The 18,508-nt window shown below is 43.4% G+C and overlaps 1 protein-coding gene across 1 annotated transcript in view; it reads left to right on the top strand.

Annotated features, from left to right (window-relative positions):
- LOC311127922 (transcription factor RFX3-like) overlaps positions 1–17,886 on the top strand; it is a 60,385-nt gene extending 42,499 nt beyond the window's left edge. Inside the window, exons 9-16 of the mRNA XM_084159821.1 lie at positions 3,783–3,898; positions 5,459–5,613; positions 5,732–5,829; positions 6,043–6,192; positions 6,468–6,676; positions 7,014–7,167; positions 7,284–7,326; positions 17,342–17,886. Of these exons, the coding sequence (XP_084015947.1) occupies positions 3,783–3,898; positions 5,459–5,613; positions 5,732–5,829; positions 6,043–6,192; positions 6,468–6,676; positions 7,014–7,167; positions 7,284–7,326; positions 17,342–17,625 (1,209 nt within the window). The 3' untranslated portion in view covers positions 17,626–17,886. The remainder of the gene's footprint in view (positions 1–3,782; positions 3,899–5,458; positions 5,614–5,731; positions 5,830–6,042; positions 6,193–6,467; positions 6,677–7,013; positions 7,168–7,283; positions 7,327–17,341) is intronic.
- Positions 17,887–18,508: the final 622 nt, after the last annotated feature.

Genomic DNA, 18,508 nt, shown 5'->3' with positions numbered 1-18,508 from the left:
CTTGTTTACATAAGTATTCAGACCCTTTGCTATGAGACTCGAAATTGAACTCGGGTACATCCTGTTTCCATTGATCATCCTTGAGATGTTTCTACTTGATTGGAGTCCACCTGTGGTAAATTCAATTGATTGGACATGATTTGAAAGGCACACACCTGTCTATATAAGGTCCCACAGTTGACAGTGCATGTCAGAGCAAAAACCAAGCCATGAGGTCGAAGGAATTGTCTGTAGAGCTCCGAGACAGGATTGTGTCGAGGCACAGATCTGGGGAACGGTACCAAAACATTTCTGCAGCATTTAAGGTCCCCAACAACACCGTGGCCTCCATCATTCTTAAATGGAAGAAGTTTGGAACCACCAAGACTCTTCCTAGAGCTGGCCAACTGGCCAAACTGAGCAATCGGGGGAGACCAGTTGGCTGCACGCTCTGACAGAGCTCCAGAGTTTCTCCGTTTCTAGTACTGAAAGCATAAGCTACAGCTAGCTAGCATTGCAGTGCATAAAAATGTGGTGAGTAGTAGACTCAAAGAGAAAGACAATAGTTTAACAGTTTTGAACAAATTCATGAGTGTATTTTGTATTAATATTTTACTTTCACTTACTTAGCTAGCAAATGCAGCTAGCTAGTTTAGCCTACTCAAACAGAGAGGTGTTATGTTAACTAGCTGACTATGACATTCCAACACTGGAACTCCTTCCAAGTCAAGGTGTTTTTGGTTTTACTAATTTATTGCCACCGGGGCCCACCGGTGTAACTGCTTACTAACTGTACACTGTACTGCATGATTGTAGTGGGTTTACTAACACGTTAGTTCTATTATCTATTTTGACTATGACGTTACTTTAGCTAATATGGTGACAACGATGTAGGATGTGTGTAGCGGTTATGATATGAAGGTTTGGTTTGGAAAGGTTTTTTCGCCTGGTCACAGACAGCTGATGTATTGTGCATTTGAAGTCCACAAGTGAAGGGAAAAGGTGAGAGGAGGAGAGCGCGTAGATGCGAGAAGGAATACAACAAGATGTTTGTATGTGGCTATGAAATTGAACTGTTTGCGTGTGATCAGGGGTGTATTCATTCCGCCGATTCTGTTGAAAAACGTTCTTAAACGGAAGCAAACAGAACGAAATTGGTATAAACATACATGAATTTGTCCAATTTGTCAAAATTTGCAACTGTTGAACTAATGATTACGCCCTAAATCAGCTAGATGCAGGGCGGTATTGAATGTGTCACTGTCGGTCACCTTAAATCTTTCTCTCTGCCTTTGTGCACCTACAGTGAGGGGAAAAAGTATTTGATCCCCTGCTGATTTTGTACGTTTGCCCACTGACAGAGAAATTATCAGTCTATAATTTTAATGGTAGGTTCATTTGAACAGTGAGAGACAGAATATCAACAAAAAAAATCCAGAAAAACGCATGTCAAAAATGTTATAAGTTGATTTGCATTTTAATGAGGGAAATAAGTATTTGACCCCCTCTCAATCAGAAAGATTTCTGGCTCCCAGGTGTCTTTTATACAGGTAACGAGCTGAGATTAGGAGAACACTCTTAAAGGGAGTGCTCCTAATCTCAGCTTGTTACCTGTATAAAAGACACCTATCCACAGAAGCAATCAATCAATCAGATTCCAAACTCTCCACCATGGCCAAGACCAAAGAGCTCTCCAAGGATGTCAGGGACAAGATTGTAGACCTACACAAGGCTGGAATGGGCTACAAGACCATCACCAAGCAGCTTGGTGAGAAGGTGACAACAGTTGGTGCGATTATTCGCAAATGGAAGAAACACAAAAGACCTGTCAATCTCCCTCGGCCTGGGGCTCCATGCAAGATCTAACCTCGTGGAGTGGCAATGATCATGAGAACGGTGAGGAATCAGCCCAGAACTACACGGGAGGATCTTGTCAATGATCTCAAGGCAGCTGGGACCATAGTCACCAAGAAAACAATTGGTAACACACAACGCCGTGAAGGACTGAAAACCTGCAGCACCCGCAAAGTCCCCCTGCTCAATAAAGCACATATACAGGGCCGTCTGAAGTTTGCCAATGAACATCTGAATGATTCACAGGAGAACTGGGTGAAAGTGTTGTGGTCAGATGAGACCAAAATCAAGCTCTTTGCCATCAACTCAACTCGCCGTGTTTGGAGGAGGAGGAATGCTGCCTATGACCCCAAGAACACCATCCCCACCGTCAAACATGGAGGTGGAAACATTATGCTTTGGGGGTGTTTTTCTGCTAAGGGGACAGGACAACTTCACCGCATCAAAGGGACGATGGACGGGGCCATGTACCGTCAAATCTTGGGTGAGAACCTCCTTTCCTCAGCCAGGGCATTGAAAATGGGTTGTGGAATGGTATTCCAGCATGACAATGACCCAAAACACAAGGCCAAGGCAACAAAGGAGTGGCTCAAGAAGAAGCACATTAAGGTCCTGGAGTGGCCTAGCCAGTCTCCAGACCTTAATCCCATAGAAAATCTGTGGAGGGAGCTGAAGGTTCGAGTTGCCAAACGTCAGCCTCAAAACCTTAATGACTTGGAGAAGATCTGCAAAGAGGAGTGGGACAAAATCCCTCCTGAGATGTGTGCAAACCTGGTGGCCAACTACAAGAAACGTCTGACCTCTGATTGCCAACAAGGGTTTTGCCACCAAGTACTAAGTCATGTTTTGCAGAGGGGTCAAATACTTATTTCCCTCCATTAAAATGCAAATCAATTTATAACATTTTTGCATTTTTCTGGATTTTTTTGTTGTTATTCTGTCTCTCACTGTTCAAATAAACCTACCATTTAAAATTACAGACTGATCATGTCTTTGTCAGTGGGCAAACCCTTTGTCAGTGGATCAAATACCTTTTTCCCTCACTGTACGTTGTAAACTTTCATTCATAGGCTAGGTTGTAGAAACCTCATGGTGGGCATAGGGAAAATGTGAGTATCATGTAGTAGCCTAAACCTATCGATGTTAGATTTAACTGGGTGATTGGATTATGAATGACAGTCATCCAATATGCTGTAATAGAAATAAGGCCATGCTCATAATTGTTTTAATCATCCTCCCTCATCTTAAACGGCACCGACCGCCACTGTTGTACAGTTTTCTCACCTTACAATATTTCATGGATTGAATATGGCAACTTTCAGGATGAATCAAACCACTGTATTGTTTTATTGACCAGTATATTTAATGCGTAAAGGCTCTCCATACCTTTTTTATTATTCATAAATACTTTCCCAACCCTAAGTAATCTACAAGATCAGAGTATTTTTTTATCTACCAATTGGTGTTGAAACGGTGATGAATATGCATATATTTAGATGTCTTTTTTTCATTGGTCGATATATTCTAGTGAGTCTGTCGAGAAAATTCAAATTAAAGGTACTCCTTATTTAAAGGGATGGCTTTAAATAAATGTACTGAAAACCCTATTGAATGAAAACTCCATGAGAAAATCTATTGGCCAGCAAGAGGGAGGGTTTTCAGCAGTTGAATTACATGTATTCAGTGCGCATAAGGGAGCCACACCCATAAGGTAAGTCTGAATACTAACTACTGAGAAGTGCTTAAATCAAAGCGTGTAACAAAAGCATAGATTTTCCAAGTCTGAATCGGCCCCAATGTGCAGATTAATGGGAGCTTTCTTTGGCATGCATGATATTTACAAGTCTTCATCTCCATTGATGCACACCAGCTCAACCACACTAATCAGCTTGACTGTGAATGGGTATTCAGCTCAGTTGTGTGATGTTGACCATGTGTCTCTCTTGCAGGCCATTCTGGATGTGGTGGTGAACCTCCAGTTCAGTCTAATAGAGAAGCTGTGGCAGACGTTCTGGCGCTATTCCCCCTCTGACTTAGTGGAGGGCACCACCATCACAGAAAACAGGTCAGCTCTCTCAGTTTCTCTCTCGGTTTCTCGCTCTGTTTCTCTCTCTGTTTCTCTCCCTCTCTCTTGAAGCTCAGTTCTGGTGACTTTTTAAAAGGACCTTCTACTCCAAAATGAATAAAAATAAAATTATGCTGACACCATCTAAAATATTATTTATACCTCGAGAAATGAGCCCAATATCATATCTTCAAAATTATGTGTACAAATTATTTTAACATATTGGAACATGCATATAGCCTATGCATGCTCCATATTATCAGGTATACTATTAGCAATACACATTATCACCTGTCTCGTAGACAGATCTACGTAAACATAACTAGTACCGTACAATCTGTCGGGACTGAAAGGGATGTGTAGGATAACGAGAAGCAGTAGTTCTGGTGTTTGGGTTTTTCGTCATTGGTTATTTGGACAAATCACGATTTCGCAGATGTTAGCATCTTTCAAATTTCGGAAGGGGAAGGGACATTCGGCCCATAACTTGCAAAGAGCGAGGGTGGAGATCCTCGTTCTAGCATTTCTTGATCCCTGTCTGTGTATGGACTGTCTGTGTATGGACCCAGAACTTAATCGAGCAGCTGACTTTAGTTCTGGGTTAACGCAAGACTTTAGTTCTGGGTTAACCCGAGATTAAGTTGGCCTCAACTCTGATTCTTCTTGAATGCTTCAAATATCATTTGATCAGTGGCAACGCTGAGGAGTATTTCTCTCTGCTCTGCTGACAAGTATTTTTCTCTGCTCATACAGGAGCAATAAAGGCCTAGTGCACTAATTTGGTGGGATTATTATTTGTTTTTGTTTTATTTATTCCTTCTTTTTTTTTTATCAGCACCCTCAGCACCCTTACTTCCCGCAGCAATGAATCCAGGGCAAGTGGGGCAGAGCCCCACCACTATCCAGGAGATGGCGCTGTTTTGCATGTAGTTCTAGCATTCATTCATGTCACAACAATTTGTTTTTAAAATCGTTTGAGCTAATAAAGCATAGGTGGTCGCTTCCCCTTTTGTATTGTTATTTTGGTACATTTTCTTTGAGTAAGGCAGCTCCCTAATGCAGCCGTTTCAGCCTCACTCAGTGCTCTGTTGCGGAGGGGCTAGCCAGGGCAGCCCTCGTTAATCTAGTCTGGTTGCATGCAGTTGGCTGCACATGATTGCCGCGTGCTCAAAGGTTCGGATGGGTGAGTGAATTCATTGGGACAGTGCGTGTCCCCTGTAACTACCGTAAAACTTCAATTAAACGCAGTCTCTCAAATAGCCGCTTGTCCCTTTTTTAATAGCCGGGCAACGGCACACATTTCAGCAAATAAACACCTGTTTCAAATAAACGCCTGGTCTAAATGAATTGTTTACGAGGTTACCATGAATTGTTTACAAGGTTTCATATTTGATTTGCTACATAAAATAATTCAGTAATGACTCTAACTCCATCCCCCCACAGTAGGCCTAGTGAGATGTAGGTGAATCTGATCAAATCAAATGTATTGGTCACATACACATGGTTAGCAGATCCAGTATATAAGACGAGTATGTGTAACTTTGAACCCTGTCTCCACAGTGGTGTGAGTGAGATTGAGGGCCGTCTGCCCTGCTCCAGGCTGGTGGTGCTCTGTAGGAACGAGGCTGTGCTCAAGTGGATGAGTTCCTGTGACCACCTGATGTACCAGGCCCTAGTGGAGATCCTCATCCCTGATGTCCTCAGACCCATCCCCAGTGAGTGGCTGACACACACAGTCACACACACACACTTTCTCGCTCATCCCTAGTTGGGTATCAGAATTTAAATTGTGATCTTTATATAGACTGCTGTCCTCTGTATCTGTCCCTCTAGGTGCCTTGACTCAAGCCATCCGCAACTTTGCCAAAAGCCTGGAAGGCTGGCTCAACAATGCCATGAACGTCATTCCACAGAGAATGATCCAGACCAAGGTACAGACACTCTCTCTCTCTAACACACACATTCACTCACTCACTCACTCACTCACTCACTTACACAAATATTGGCAAATAAACTTACATTGGCTCTTTTTATTTTCTTTGATCCTGACTTCCTCTCTTTCCTCTCTTTTATCTGTTCTGACTGGTCTTGGTCTGATTTTAATTGGCTGCTGTTTGATCCTCTGTGTGTTTGATTGGCTGCAGGTTGCCGCTGTTAGTGCCTTTGCTCAGACAATGCGTCGTTACACTAGTCTGAACCACCTGGCCCAGGCAGCCCGGGCCGTGCTGCAGAACACCTCCCAGATCAATCAGATGCTCAGCGACCTCAACCGCGTCGACTTCGCCAACGTGCAGGTCCGTCTGTCCCTCTGGCTGGCTGTCCGTCTGCCTGTCCCTCCATCTGGCTGGCTGTGGTTTGGTCTGACTGTCTGTATTTAGTTACAGAGGGACACATTGGTCCATTGTATAGCCATCTGTCATTATCTCTTTGTCCTCTCTCTGCTTGAAGTTGCTGTTTATTTCATCGGGGAGTGCGTGTGCATCTGTTTTTGCATGTTTGTTTGTGTTACCCCACACTGACCCGTCCTCTCTCTCGCTCTCTCTCTCGCTCTCTCTCTCTCTCTCTTTAGGAGCAGGCGTCATGGGTGTGTCAGTGTGAAGAGGGCGTGGTGCAGCGGTTAGAGCAGGACTTCAAGGCCACCCTGCAGCAGCAGAGCTCTCTGGAGCAGTGGGCTGCCTGGCTGGACAACGTGGTCACCCAAGTCCTACAGCCCTTCGAGGACCGGCCCAGCTTCCCCAGGGCTGCACGACAGTTCCTGCTCAAGTGGTCCTTCTACAGGTCAGCTACTGTACCGTCCATAGAAATAGAATGAGATCATAGAAATTGAATGGGTACAATAGAATTAATCCTAATTTTATGGTAAAAAAATTAATACAATTATTGTCACACACCGGATAGGTGCAGTGAAATGTGTTGTTTTGGTATGCACCACACAGAAATCATACACAACAGAAATACAACGTACACACTTAACCAAATAATAAGGGAGCAATTTAAGTAGTGTGTTGTGAGATTTATTGTTTATCATATCAATTGATATGGTTTGATTGATTTTGTCCGCTTATTAGCAGTTTTCCAGTGGTTGGTGATCTCTTGTTGTCGATCTCTTTGTCAGCTCCATGGTGATTCGGGACCTGACTCTGCGCAGCGCGGCCAGTTTCGGCTCGTTCCACCTGATCCGCCTGCTCTACGACGAGTACATGTTCTACCTGGTGGAACACCGCGTCGCCCAGGCAACCTGCGAGACGCCCATCGGTGTCATGGGAGAAGTAAGGCCCTGATGAAAACAAAACACACACCACACACACGCACATAATTGTAATGTTCCCATTACTCCTTGGCTCAGTCTCAGTATGGTTTATTTGTGCTTCTTAATGTATTGCAGTTCGATGACCTCAACGCCATGTCGCCTGCTTACATGGACAAAGGTAAGCTAACACCAAGCTGTGTCTACAGGCTAGGTCTCTGTAGGTTTCTGGTTCTACATTGCATGGGGTTATTAAGCTCTTTGAAGCCATGTCCGTTCAGCATTGCTGTGCGTCATTCTTCTTTTGTTATGCGTCGTACCTCCATCTACATTCATCTCAACGTGCGGCCACTTAGAGAATAGCGGTTTCAATTATTACCCATTCACACATTTTATGGTCAGTTGCAGTCCAGAGGCTATTTGATCATTTCGCATTTTTGTAAGGTTACATACAGTGAGGGAAAAAAGTATTTGATCCCCTGCTGATTTTGTACGTTTGCCCACTGACAAAGAAATGTTCAGTCTTTAATGGTAGGTTTATTTGAACAGTGAGAGACAGAATAACAACAAAAAAAATCCAGAAAAATACATGTAAAAAATGTTAGAAATTGATTTGCATTTTAATGTGGGAAATAAGTATTTGACCCCTCTGCAAAACATGACTTAGTACTTGGTGGCAAAACCCTTGTTGGCAATCACAGAGGTCAGACATTTCTTGTAGTTGGCCACCAGCCTCTTTGCAGATCTTCTCCAAGTCATTAAGGTTTCGAGGCTGACGTTTGGCAACTCGAACCTTCAGCTCCCTCCACAGATTCTCTATGGGTTTAAGGTCTGGAGACTGGCTAGGCCACTCCAGGGCCTTAATGTGCTTCTTCTTGAGCCACTCTTTTGTTGCCTTGGCCGTGTGTTTTGGGTCATTGTCATGCTGGGATAGCCATCCACGACTATTTTCAATGCCCTGGCTGAGGGAAGGAGGTTCTCACCCAAGATTTGACGGTACATGGCCCCGTCCATCGTCCCTTTGATGCGGTGAAGTTGTCCTGTCCCCTTAGCAGAAAAACACCCCCAAAGCATAATGTTTCCACCTGCATGTTTGACGGTGGGGATGGTGTTCTTGGGGTCATAGGCAGCATTCCTCCTCCTCCAAACACGGCAAGTTGAGTTGATGCAAAAGAGCTCAATTTTGGTCTGATCTGACCACAACACTTTCACCCATTTCTCCTCTGAATCATTCAGATGTTCATTGGCAAACTTCAGACGGGCATGTATATGTGCTTTCTTGAGCAGGGGTACCTTGCGGGCGCTGCAGGATTTCAGTCCTTCACGGCGTAGTGTGTTACCAATTGTTTTCTTGGTGACTATGGTCCCAGCTGCCTTGAGATCATTGACAAGATCCTCCCGTGTAGTTCTGGGCTGATTCCTCACCGTTCTCATGATCATTGCAACTCCACAAGGTGAGTCCTTGCATGGAGCCCCAGGCCGAGGGAGATTGACAGTGCTTTTTTGTTTCTTCCATTTGCGAATAATCGCACCAACTGTTGTCGGTCTTGTGGCCCATTCCAGCCTTGTGTAGGTCTACAATCTTGTCCCTGACATCCTTGGAGAGCTCTTTGGTCTTGGCCATGGTGGAGAGTTTGGAATCTGATTGATTGATTGCTTCTGTGGACAGGTGTCTTTTATACAGGTAACAAGCTGAGATTAGGAGCACTCCCTTTAAGAGTGTGCTCCTAATCTCAGCTCGTTACCTGTATAAAAGACACCTGGGAGCCAGAAATCTTTCTGATTGAGAGGGGGTCAAATATTTATTTCCCTCATTAAAATGCAAATCAATTTATAACATTTTTGACATGCGTTTTTCTGGATTTTTTTGTTGTTATTCTGTCTCTCACTGTTCAAATAAACCTACCATTAAAATTATAGACTGATCATTTCTTTGTCAGTGGGCAAACGTACAAAATCAGCAGGGGATCAAATACTTTTTTCCCTCACTGTATAATACTAAGATGTTCATAAGAAAAGGTTAGGACCATTTATTAAACAGCTGTTTTTTTGTGTGCAGCCTTGCCTAAACACCAGACTTTTACCATGGTTACTCCATGAATATCAGTCTGAAAGAAGTCGCTGTAAAAAATATGCAATCGTCTCTACAAGGCAGAATGTTGAATAAAATGATATTTACACTTACTTTACCGGTTGTACATGCTGTTGGTCCTTTTGGCAGTAGGAGGTGGCAAAAAGGTATCCACAGGAAAGGGTTGTTTACCTGACTTTTTGTGGTGCCTGTCGTTTCTGTCACTTGTATTTTCAATCTGTTGATGCATTGCACGTGAATCACAATATTTAAACAATAGCTGAATGTAACCGAATGTAGTCGACCGAAGCACGTTTCCTCGCAATCAGCTAGTAGTGTTTGCTGTTCGGTTAGGCTCAGCCATATTGTGCAAGTGTTTGTCACATGCAAATTGCATCAATATTGAAAATAAAAACCGGAAATACAAATGATATACAGACAGCATACTGAAGGTCGGGTTGATAACACTACTCTGTAGATATTTTGTCTCACAAAAGTATGTGGACACCTGCTCGTCGGACATCTCATTCAAAATCATGGGCATTAATATGGAGTTGGTCCCCCCTTTGCTGCTATAACAGCCTCCACTCTTCTGGGAAGGCTTTCCACTAGATGTTGGAACATTGCTGTGGGGACTTGCTTCCATTCAGCAACGAGCATTAGTGAGGTCGGGCACTGATGTTGGACGATTAGGCCTGGCTCACAGTCGGCGTTCCAATTCATCCCAAAGGTGTTTGATGGGGTTGAGCTCAGGGCTCTGTGTAGGCCAGTCAAGTTCTGCCACACCGATCTCGACAAACCATTTCTGTATGGACCTCGCTTTGTACATGGGGGCATTGTCATACAGGAACGGGCCTTCCCCAAACTGTTGCCACAAAGTTGGAAGCACAGAATCGTCTAGAATGTAATTGTATGCTGTAGCGTTAAGATTTCCCTTCACTGGAACTAAGGGGCCTAGCCCGAACCATGAAAAACAGCCCCAGACCATTATTCCTCATGAACCAAACTTTACAGTTGGCACTATGCATTGGGGACTGCCAGATGGTGAAGCGTGAATCATCACTCCAGAGAACGCGTTTCCATTGCTCCGGAGTCCAATGGCCGTGAGCTTTTCACCACACCAGCCGACATTTGGCATTGCGCGTGGTGAGGCTTGTGTGTGGCTGCTCGGCCATGGAAACCCGTTTCATGAATCTCCCGACAAACAGTTATTGAGCTGATGTTGCTTCCAGTCGTAGTTTGGAACTCGGTAGTGAGTGTTGCAACCAAGGACAGACAAGTTTTACGCGCTTCAGCACTTGGCAGTCCCGTTCTGTGAGCTTGTGTGGCCTACCACTTCGTGGCTGAGCCGTTGTTGCTCCTAGACGTTTCCACTTCACAATAACAGCACTTACAGTTGACCGGGGCAGCTCTAGCAGGGCAGAAATTTGACGAACTGACTTGTTGGAAAGGTGGCATCCTATGACGGTGCCACGTTGAAAGTCACTGAGCTCTTCAGTGAGGCCATTCTACTACCAATGTTGATATGGAGATTGCATGGATGTGTGCTCGATTTTATACACCTGTCAGGAACGGGTGTAGCTGAAATCCAATCCAATCAAATCAAGCTTTATTTATACAGCACTTTTCAGACATGGAACGCAACGCAATGGGCTTTACAGGGAAAAAACTAATAAAAAACTAATAAATATTTACTACCCAACAAACATAAGATAAAAAACAAAAGAATGACACAAACTGAACAACTAAAAAGCACCCTGAGGAAAAGCAAAGCTAAAAATATGTGTTTTAAGATCTCTTCTAAATATGTCTACAGTTTCGGCCCCCCTCAGGTTCTCTGGCAGGCTATTCCAGAGGCTGGGGGCATAATAACTAAAGGCTGCCTCTCCATGCCTCTTGGTCCTAGGCTTTGGGATAGTTAAAAGGCCAGTGCCAGAGGACCTGAGGGACCTACTGGGTACATAACTTAAAAGCATGTCTGACATGTATTGGGGTGCACAATCGTGGATTGATTTAAAAACCAATAGAAGAGACCTTAAAACCGGTGTAATGTGTGCTCTCCGTCTGGTCTTGGTCAGTACCCGTGCTGCAGCATTCTGTATGTTTTGCAGTTGACCAATGGCTTTCTTAGGTAGACCAGCTAAAATCCTCACGTGACACAAAATGTAAAGTTGTGTATCGTCTGCGTAGCAGTGAAAGTCAATGCTGTGCTTTCTGATAACGCTGCCAAGGGATAACGTACAGTACCAGTCAAAAGTTTTAGAACACCTACTCATTCAAGGTTTTTTCTTTATTTTTACTATTTTCTACATTGTAGAATAATAGTGAAGACATCAAAACAATGAAATAACACATATGGAATCATGTAGTAACAAATCAAAATATATTTTATATTTTAGATTCTTCAAATAGCCACCCTTTGCCTTGAGGACAGCTTTGCACGCTCTTGGCATTCTCTCAACCAGCTTCACCTGGAATGCTTTTCCAACAGTCTTGAAGGAGTTCCCACATATGCTGAGCACTTGTTGGCTGCTTTTCCTTCACTCCGTGGTCCGACTCATCCCAAACCATCTAAATTTGGTTGAGGTCGGGGGATTGTGGAGGCCAGGTCATCTGATGCAGCACTCCATCACTCTCCTTCTTGGTAGAATAGCCCTTACACAGCCTGGAGGTGTGTTGTGTCATTGTCCTGTTGAAAAACAAATGATAGTCCCACTAAGCCCAAACCAGATGGGATGGCATATCGCTGCAGAATGCTGTGGTAGCCATGCTGGTTAAGTGTGCCTTGAATTCTAAATAAATCACAGACAGTGTCACCAGCAAAGCACCCCCACACCATAACACCTCCTCCTCCATGCTTTACGGTGGGAAATACACATGCAGAGATCATCCGTTTACCCACACCGCGTCTCACAAAGACACAGCGGTTGGAACCAAAAATCTCAAATTTGGACTCCAAACCAAAGGACAAATTTCCACTGGTCTAATGTCCATTGCTTGTGTTTCTTGGCCCAAGCAAGTCTCTTCTTCTTATTGGTGTCCTTTAGTAGTGGTTTCTTTGCAGCAATTCGAGCATGAAGGCCTGATTCACACAGTCTCCTCTGAACAGTTGATGGTGAGATGTGTCTTTTACTTGAACTCTGTGAAGCATTTATTTGGGCTGCAATTTCTGAGGCTGGTAACTCTAATGAACTTATCCTCTGCAGCAGAGGTAACTCTGGGTCTTCCATTCCTGTGGCGGTCCTCATGAGAGCCAGTTTCATCATAGCACTTGATGGTTTTTGCGACTGCACTTGAAGAAACTTTCAAAGTTCTTGAGATTTTCCAGATTGAATGACCTTCATGTCTTAAAGTAATGATTGACTGTCGTTTGTCTTTGCTTATTTGAGCTGTTCTAGCCATAATATGGACTTGGTCTTTTACCAAATAGGGCTATCTTCTGTATACCCCCTACCTTGTCACAACACAACTGATTGGCTCAAACGCATTAAGAAGGAAAGACATTGCACAAATTAACTTATAAAAAAGGCACACCTGTTAATTGAAACGCATTTCAGGTGACTACCTCATGAAGCTGGTTGAGAGAATGCCAAGAGTGTGCAAAGCTGTCATCAAGGCAAAGGGTGGATATATAAAGAATCTCAAATAGAAAATATATTTTGATTTATTTAACACTTTTTTGGTTACTATTCCATGTGTTATTTCATAGTTTTGATGTCTTCACTATTATTCTACAATGTAGAAAATAGTTTTAAAAAATAAGAAAAACCCTTGAATGAGTAGGTGCTCTAAAACGTTTGACCGGTAGTGTATAAACTGAATAGTACCGGACCCAAAATCAAACCTTCACCACATGTGATATGTATTTTCTCTGAGTCATGTTCACCAAGGGTGACAAAAACCTCTCGACCGGTTAAATGGGTCTTAAACCAATTTAGAACGGGACCGGCGAGGCCAACCCACCTCTCCAGTCTGTCCAGAAAGACATCATGGTCAACCGTGTCGAATGCAGCACTTAAATCTAAGAGTACAAGGACAGAGAACTGTTTGGCATCTGTGTTGGCTCCAAGATCATTTACCACTTTAACTAAGGCTTTCTCTGTGCTGTGGTGGGCACGAAAACCAGATTGGAATTTTTCAGTGGTAATACAGTTTGCACTTTAAAAAATCCTTTAAAAAATTGCTAAGAGCTGAAGATTCTAAATTACTTTTCTTCAGAAGGGGTTTCACCAAAGCAGTTTTTAGTGCAGTAAGGAAAGTACCTGTGAACAGGGAGTGATTAACAATAGCTTGCACTTCTTCAGATATGCAATTAAAAACTGTTTTGAAGAAGGTGGTGGGGATAGGATCGAGAAGGCAGGTAGAAGGCTTAAATTGTGATATCACTTTCCTGCGCATGTCTGTGTCAACCAGGGAAAATAAATCCATAGTGTCTTTCTGTGGTAGGCTAGGGCACATATCATCAGACTTCTCATCAGGTCTTGCTTGACTGATACCCAGCCCAATGTTGGTTATCTTATGTCTGAAATATGCCGCAAACTCATCACATTTAGATGTGGAGGAAAGTTCACATAGGTTTGCGGGGGTAGGATTTATCAGGCCATCAATTGTCGAGAAGAACACTCTCGAATTATTCTGATTTTAATAGTGATCAAGTTAGAAAAATGAGCCCGTCTGGCATTTCTAATTGCCTTGTTAAACAGTACCAGTCAAGAGTTTGGACACACCTACTCATTCAAGGGTTTTTCTTTCTTTTTACCATTTTCTACATTGTAGAATAATAGTGAAGACATCAAAACTATGAAATAACACATATGGAATCATGAAGTCACCATAAAACTGTTAAACAAATCAAAATATATTTTAGATTTTAGATTCTTCAAAGTAGCCACCCTTTGCCTTTATGACAGCTTTGCACACTCTTGGCATTCTCTCAACCAGCTTCAGCTGGAATGCTTTTCCAACAGTCTTGAAGGAGTTCCCACATATGCTGAGTACTTGTTGGCTGCTTTTCCTTGCCTCTGCAGTCCAACTCATCCAAAACCATCTCAATTGGGTTGAGGTCGGGTGATTGTGGAGGCCAGGTCATCTGATGCAGCACTCCATCACTCTCCTTCTTGGTCAAATAGCCCTTACACAGCCTGGAGGTGTGCTTTGGGTCATTGTCCTGTTGAAAAACAAATGATAGTCCCACTAAGTGCAAACCAGATAGGATGGCGTATCGGTGCAGAATGGTGTGGTAGCCATGCTGGTTAAGTGTGCCTTGAATTCTAAATAAATCACAAACAGTGTCACCAGCAAAGCACCCCCACACCACCTCCTCCATGCTTCACAGTGGGAACCACACATACAGAGATCATCCGTTCACCTACTCTGCGTCTCACAAAGACACGGCGGTTGGAACCAAAAATCTCAAATTTTGACTCATTAGACCAAAGGATTTCCACCGGTCTAATGTCCATTGCTCGTGTTTCTTGGCCCAAGCAAGTCTCTTCTTATTATTGGTGTCCTTTAGTAGTGGTTTCTTTGCAGCGATTCGACCATGAAGGCCTGATTCACGTAGTCTCCTCTGAACAGTTGATGTTGAGATGTGTCTGTTACTTGAACTCTGTGAAGCATTTATTTGGGCTGCAATCTGAGGTGCAGTTATCTCTGCTGCAGAGGATAAGTTCATTAGAGTTAACTCTGGGTCTTCCTTTCTTGTGGCAGTCCTCATGAGAGCCAGTTTCATCATAGCGCTTGATGGTTTTTGAGCATGCACTTGAAGAAACTTTCAAAGTTCTTGAAAGTTTCCGGATTGACTGACCTTCATGTCTTAAAGTAACGATGGACTGTCGTTTCTCTTTGCTTATTTGAGCTGTTCTTGTCATAATATGGACTTGGTGTTTTACCAAATAGGGCTATCTTCTGTATACCACCCCTACCTTGTCACAACACAACTGATTGGCTCAAACACATTAAGAAGGAAAGACATTGCACAAATTCACTTTTAAGAAGGCACACCTGTTAATTGAAATGCAATTCAGGTGACTACCCCATGAAGCTGGTTGAGAGAATGCCAAGAGTGCAAAGCTGTCATCAAGGCTACTTTGAAGAATCTCAAATATGAAATATATTCTGATTTGTTTAACACATTTTGTTACTACATGATTCCATATGTGTTATTTCATAGTTTTGATGTCTTCACTATTATTCTACAATGTAGAAAATAGTCAAAATAAAGAAAAACCCTGGATTGATTTGGTGTGTCCAAACTTTTGACTGGTAGTGTATATGCCAACTTGTTCTCTCAGAATATCATAATGGACCTGCAACTTTTACTTTCACCACTTCCGCTCTGCCTTTCTGCAATTTCTCTTTAATTGATTAGTTTCCTCACTCATCCAACGGGCTCTGCGTTTGGATGTGGCCTTTTACAACTTTACTGGACCTATGGGCATCAATGGTTGCCCTACATTTAAGTTAAAGCTATCAACTAAATCATCACAAGAGAAAGGCAGAATAGGTGGTGGAGTATTGTTCATACACTCAATAAAATCTGTAGCAACTTCAGAGATAAGATAGCGTTTCTTAATAATGCATTCAGTATTACCCTGTGCTTTGGGCAACAAGGTAGTAAAAAATACACAGTGGTGATCAGATAAAGCCACATCAACAATAGAGGATATGTCAATAGAAAGCCCCTTGGTAATAACCAGGTATGGCCGCGGTTATGGGTGGGCACAGTAACATGTTGGTCTATAGAGCTCAAACGATTCATAAATTCCATGGCCTTGGAGTCAGTCTCTTTGTCAACATGAATATTAAAATCGCCCATCACAATGATTTTATCATAGTTCTCAAGGACAATAGACAATAGTTCAGATAAATCAGTAAAAAAAGTGGGGCAGTGCTTTGGTGGCCTATACAGGGTTATGGCCAGCACTGGTGGCTGACATTTAAACAGTATAGCATGATGCTCAAAAGACCCAAAGTCGCCAAACGAAATGTCCTTACAGCTGAGAGCTTTAGTAAAAATAGAGGCTGTCCCCCTGCCATTTTTCTCTTTTCTGATGGAGTATGAAAAGCTGTAGTCCGAGGGGGAGGCTTCAATAAGAGCGGCACTACAGTCTGATGACAGCCATGTTTCAGTGAGAAACATGCAATCAACTTTCCGCTCAGTAATGAGGTCATTTACAAGAAAGGTTTTACTTGTGAACATTTAAAAGCGCCATATTCAATGAGTGTGGGCCACTCTGCCCCTGGGGCATCTGCCTCGAGGTAACCAGTGGAATAATAACCAAATTATTAACATTACAACCACGTTTTCTGACAGTCTTCAATCGATCAGAATGGTAGGAGATAAGTTTGTATAAACTCACTAGAAGAAACATAAATTAGGTTACTCACAATAACCATAGTGCCATTTCAACAGGGGTTTATATGCTTTCCAAGTCCTCTGTTGCTTATTCTGACAGGGAGAACTGGAGCACTACCAGACCCTGTCCGTCAGTCTCTAAAACAGTTTGCGATGTTGCTCGAAATAATCCTGGAACCCCTGCGGTTAGGGTGAATCCCATCTCTTTTAAAAAAGTGCTGGTTGCTCACACAGCAAATCAAAGTTGTCACAAAAAGAGACATTCCTGTCATTGGAAAGTTTCTTGAAGTACTCGTTCAGGGCAAAGAGTCGGCTGAAACGTTCTGAACCCCTTTGGTAGCACGGGAGGGGGCCAGATATAATGATTCTCTTCTACGTGCTAGCAAGGGTGTTTAAAACATGTTTGTAGTCCTGGCTCAGTTCCGAATCCACTAATTTGAAGAGGTGTTCACATACATTTGTGTATATATAGTGTACCTGCAAAAGGACCAACTACTCAGACAACCGGTTAAGTATCATTTTATTCAGCATTCTGGCTTGTAGAGGTCGTGAGTTGAAACTTTCCTGATCCAAATGCTAATTTCTGCCCAACGTAGAATTCTATGCAATTCAACGACGGGTCTTCAGGCTATCAGCCTTTCCTGCAAACACAATGGTCCAGCATTACTAATGAGAATCCTGAAGAGTCAGCATTGTATCTGTCTATCTGTCTTTTTGTCTACCTGTCTGTCTGATTGACTGACCCTGTACCCCTGTCTGTGTTTCCAGACGAGGTGAGTGAGATGGACAGTGACCTGGAGGAGGACATGGAGGAGTCTGGGGAGCCGCTGGCCAAGCGGGAGAAGGCTGAGTTGCAGCATGAGCACGAGGTGATCCAGGTGGGGGCTCTGGAGGACGGCAGTAATCCAGTGGTGGGGGTGGTCCAGCCGGGCATCCTGCACTCCCTGCCCCATCCCCCCCAGGACCACGCTGAGCACATCCTCACCCCCTCTGCCGCCACCCCCACAATCCGCCGATGCAGCGCCACCGGCAACACCTACGCCTCAGTCTGAAGAGAGAGAGATGCCCACCCTCCATCTGAAGAGAGGAAGACGCCCACAAATCTATTTTCTCTTGATCTGTCTGTCTCTCTCTCTCTCTCCTTGTTTCTATCGATCTCGCTGTCACACACACGTCTGCACTGTTTCCCTCTGTCATGCGTTGTGTTTTCTCTGCTCTCCTCCACCCCGGCCAATAGAGGACGATGAAAATCACCATGTCCACAGCCGCTGGCGTCACACAAACAGTGGATCGATGAAGAGAGCTAGACGTGAATAGGAATCTACTGGGGAGAGTCATGTGGACAGGCTGCCTCTGTCTGCTGTTGTCCCATGTGTCTGTCCTCAGGGAGGGGTTGCTGGGTGAGGAAGGAGGATTGGAAGTGGGGGGGGGGGGGGGTGATGTGACCAATGAGATGCTGCCATTTACAGACTTGAGACACTGACTGACCCTAGCTGTGTAGATGGGAGGGTATATATTTACTTATGTCTCAAAGCTCAAATCATGAGATGATATACGTTCTTATAGAGAAAGCATTGACACATTCCAGTTAAGGACAGAATTCAGTTGAACGATATGAGATTTTTGACTTTTTTGTATATTTCAAAGCTTTGTTTAGATATGACATTTTGTGAAGTATGATTGCTTGTAATGTGACAGTTGTTTTGCGTTCTATGATTTATTGAATAGTGTATAATCGTAGCCATGATCCCCTGATAACCACTAATGGCTTATAGCCATGAAGGAAGTTCTGCCCAAGAAGAAAGACATACTCTTATGTGTGCTGCTACTGTATAGAAATATGAGGTAAGACAGACAGACAGACAGACAGACAGACAGACAGGATGTACTATACCACTACAACATTAGCTTTTCTACGCACTTCATGCATTGGTT

This window comes from Coregonus lavaretus (assembly GCF_964263955.1).
Source record: "Coregonus lavaretus genome assembly, chromosome: 4".
Taxonomy (NCBI): domain Eukaryota; kingdom Metazoa; phylum Chordata; class Actinopteri; order Salmoniformes; family Salmonidae; genus Coregonus; species Coregonus lavaretus.
The sequence above is the reverse complement of the archived record's forward strand: the minus strand, read 5'-3'. Positions and strand labels throughout refer to the sequence as shown.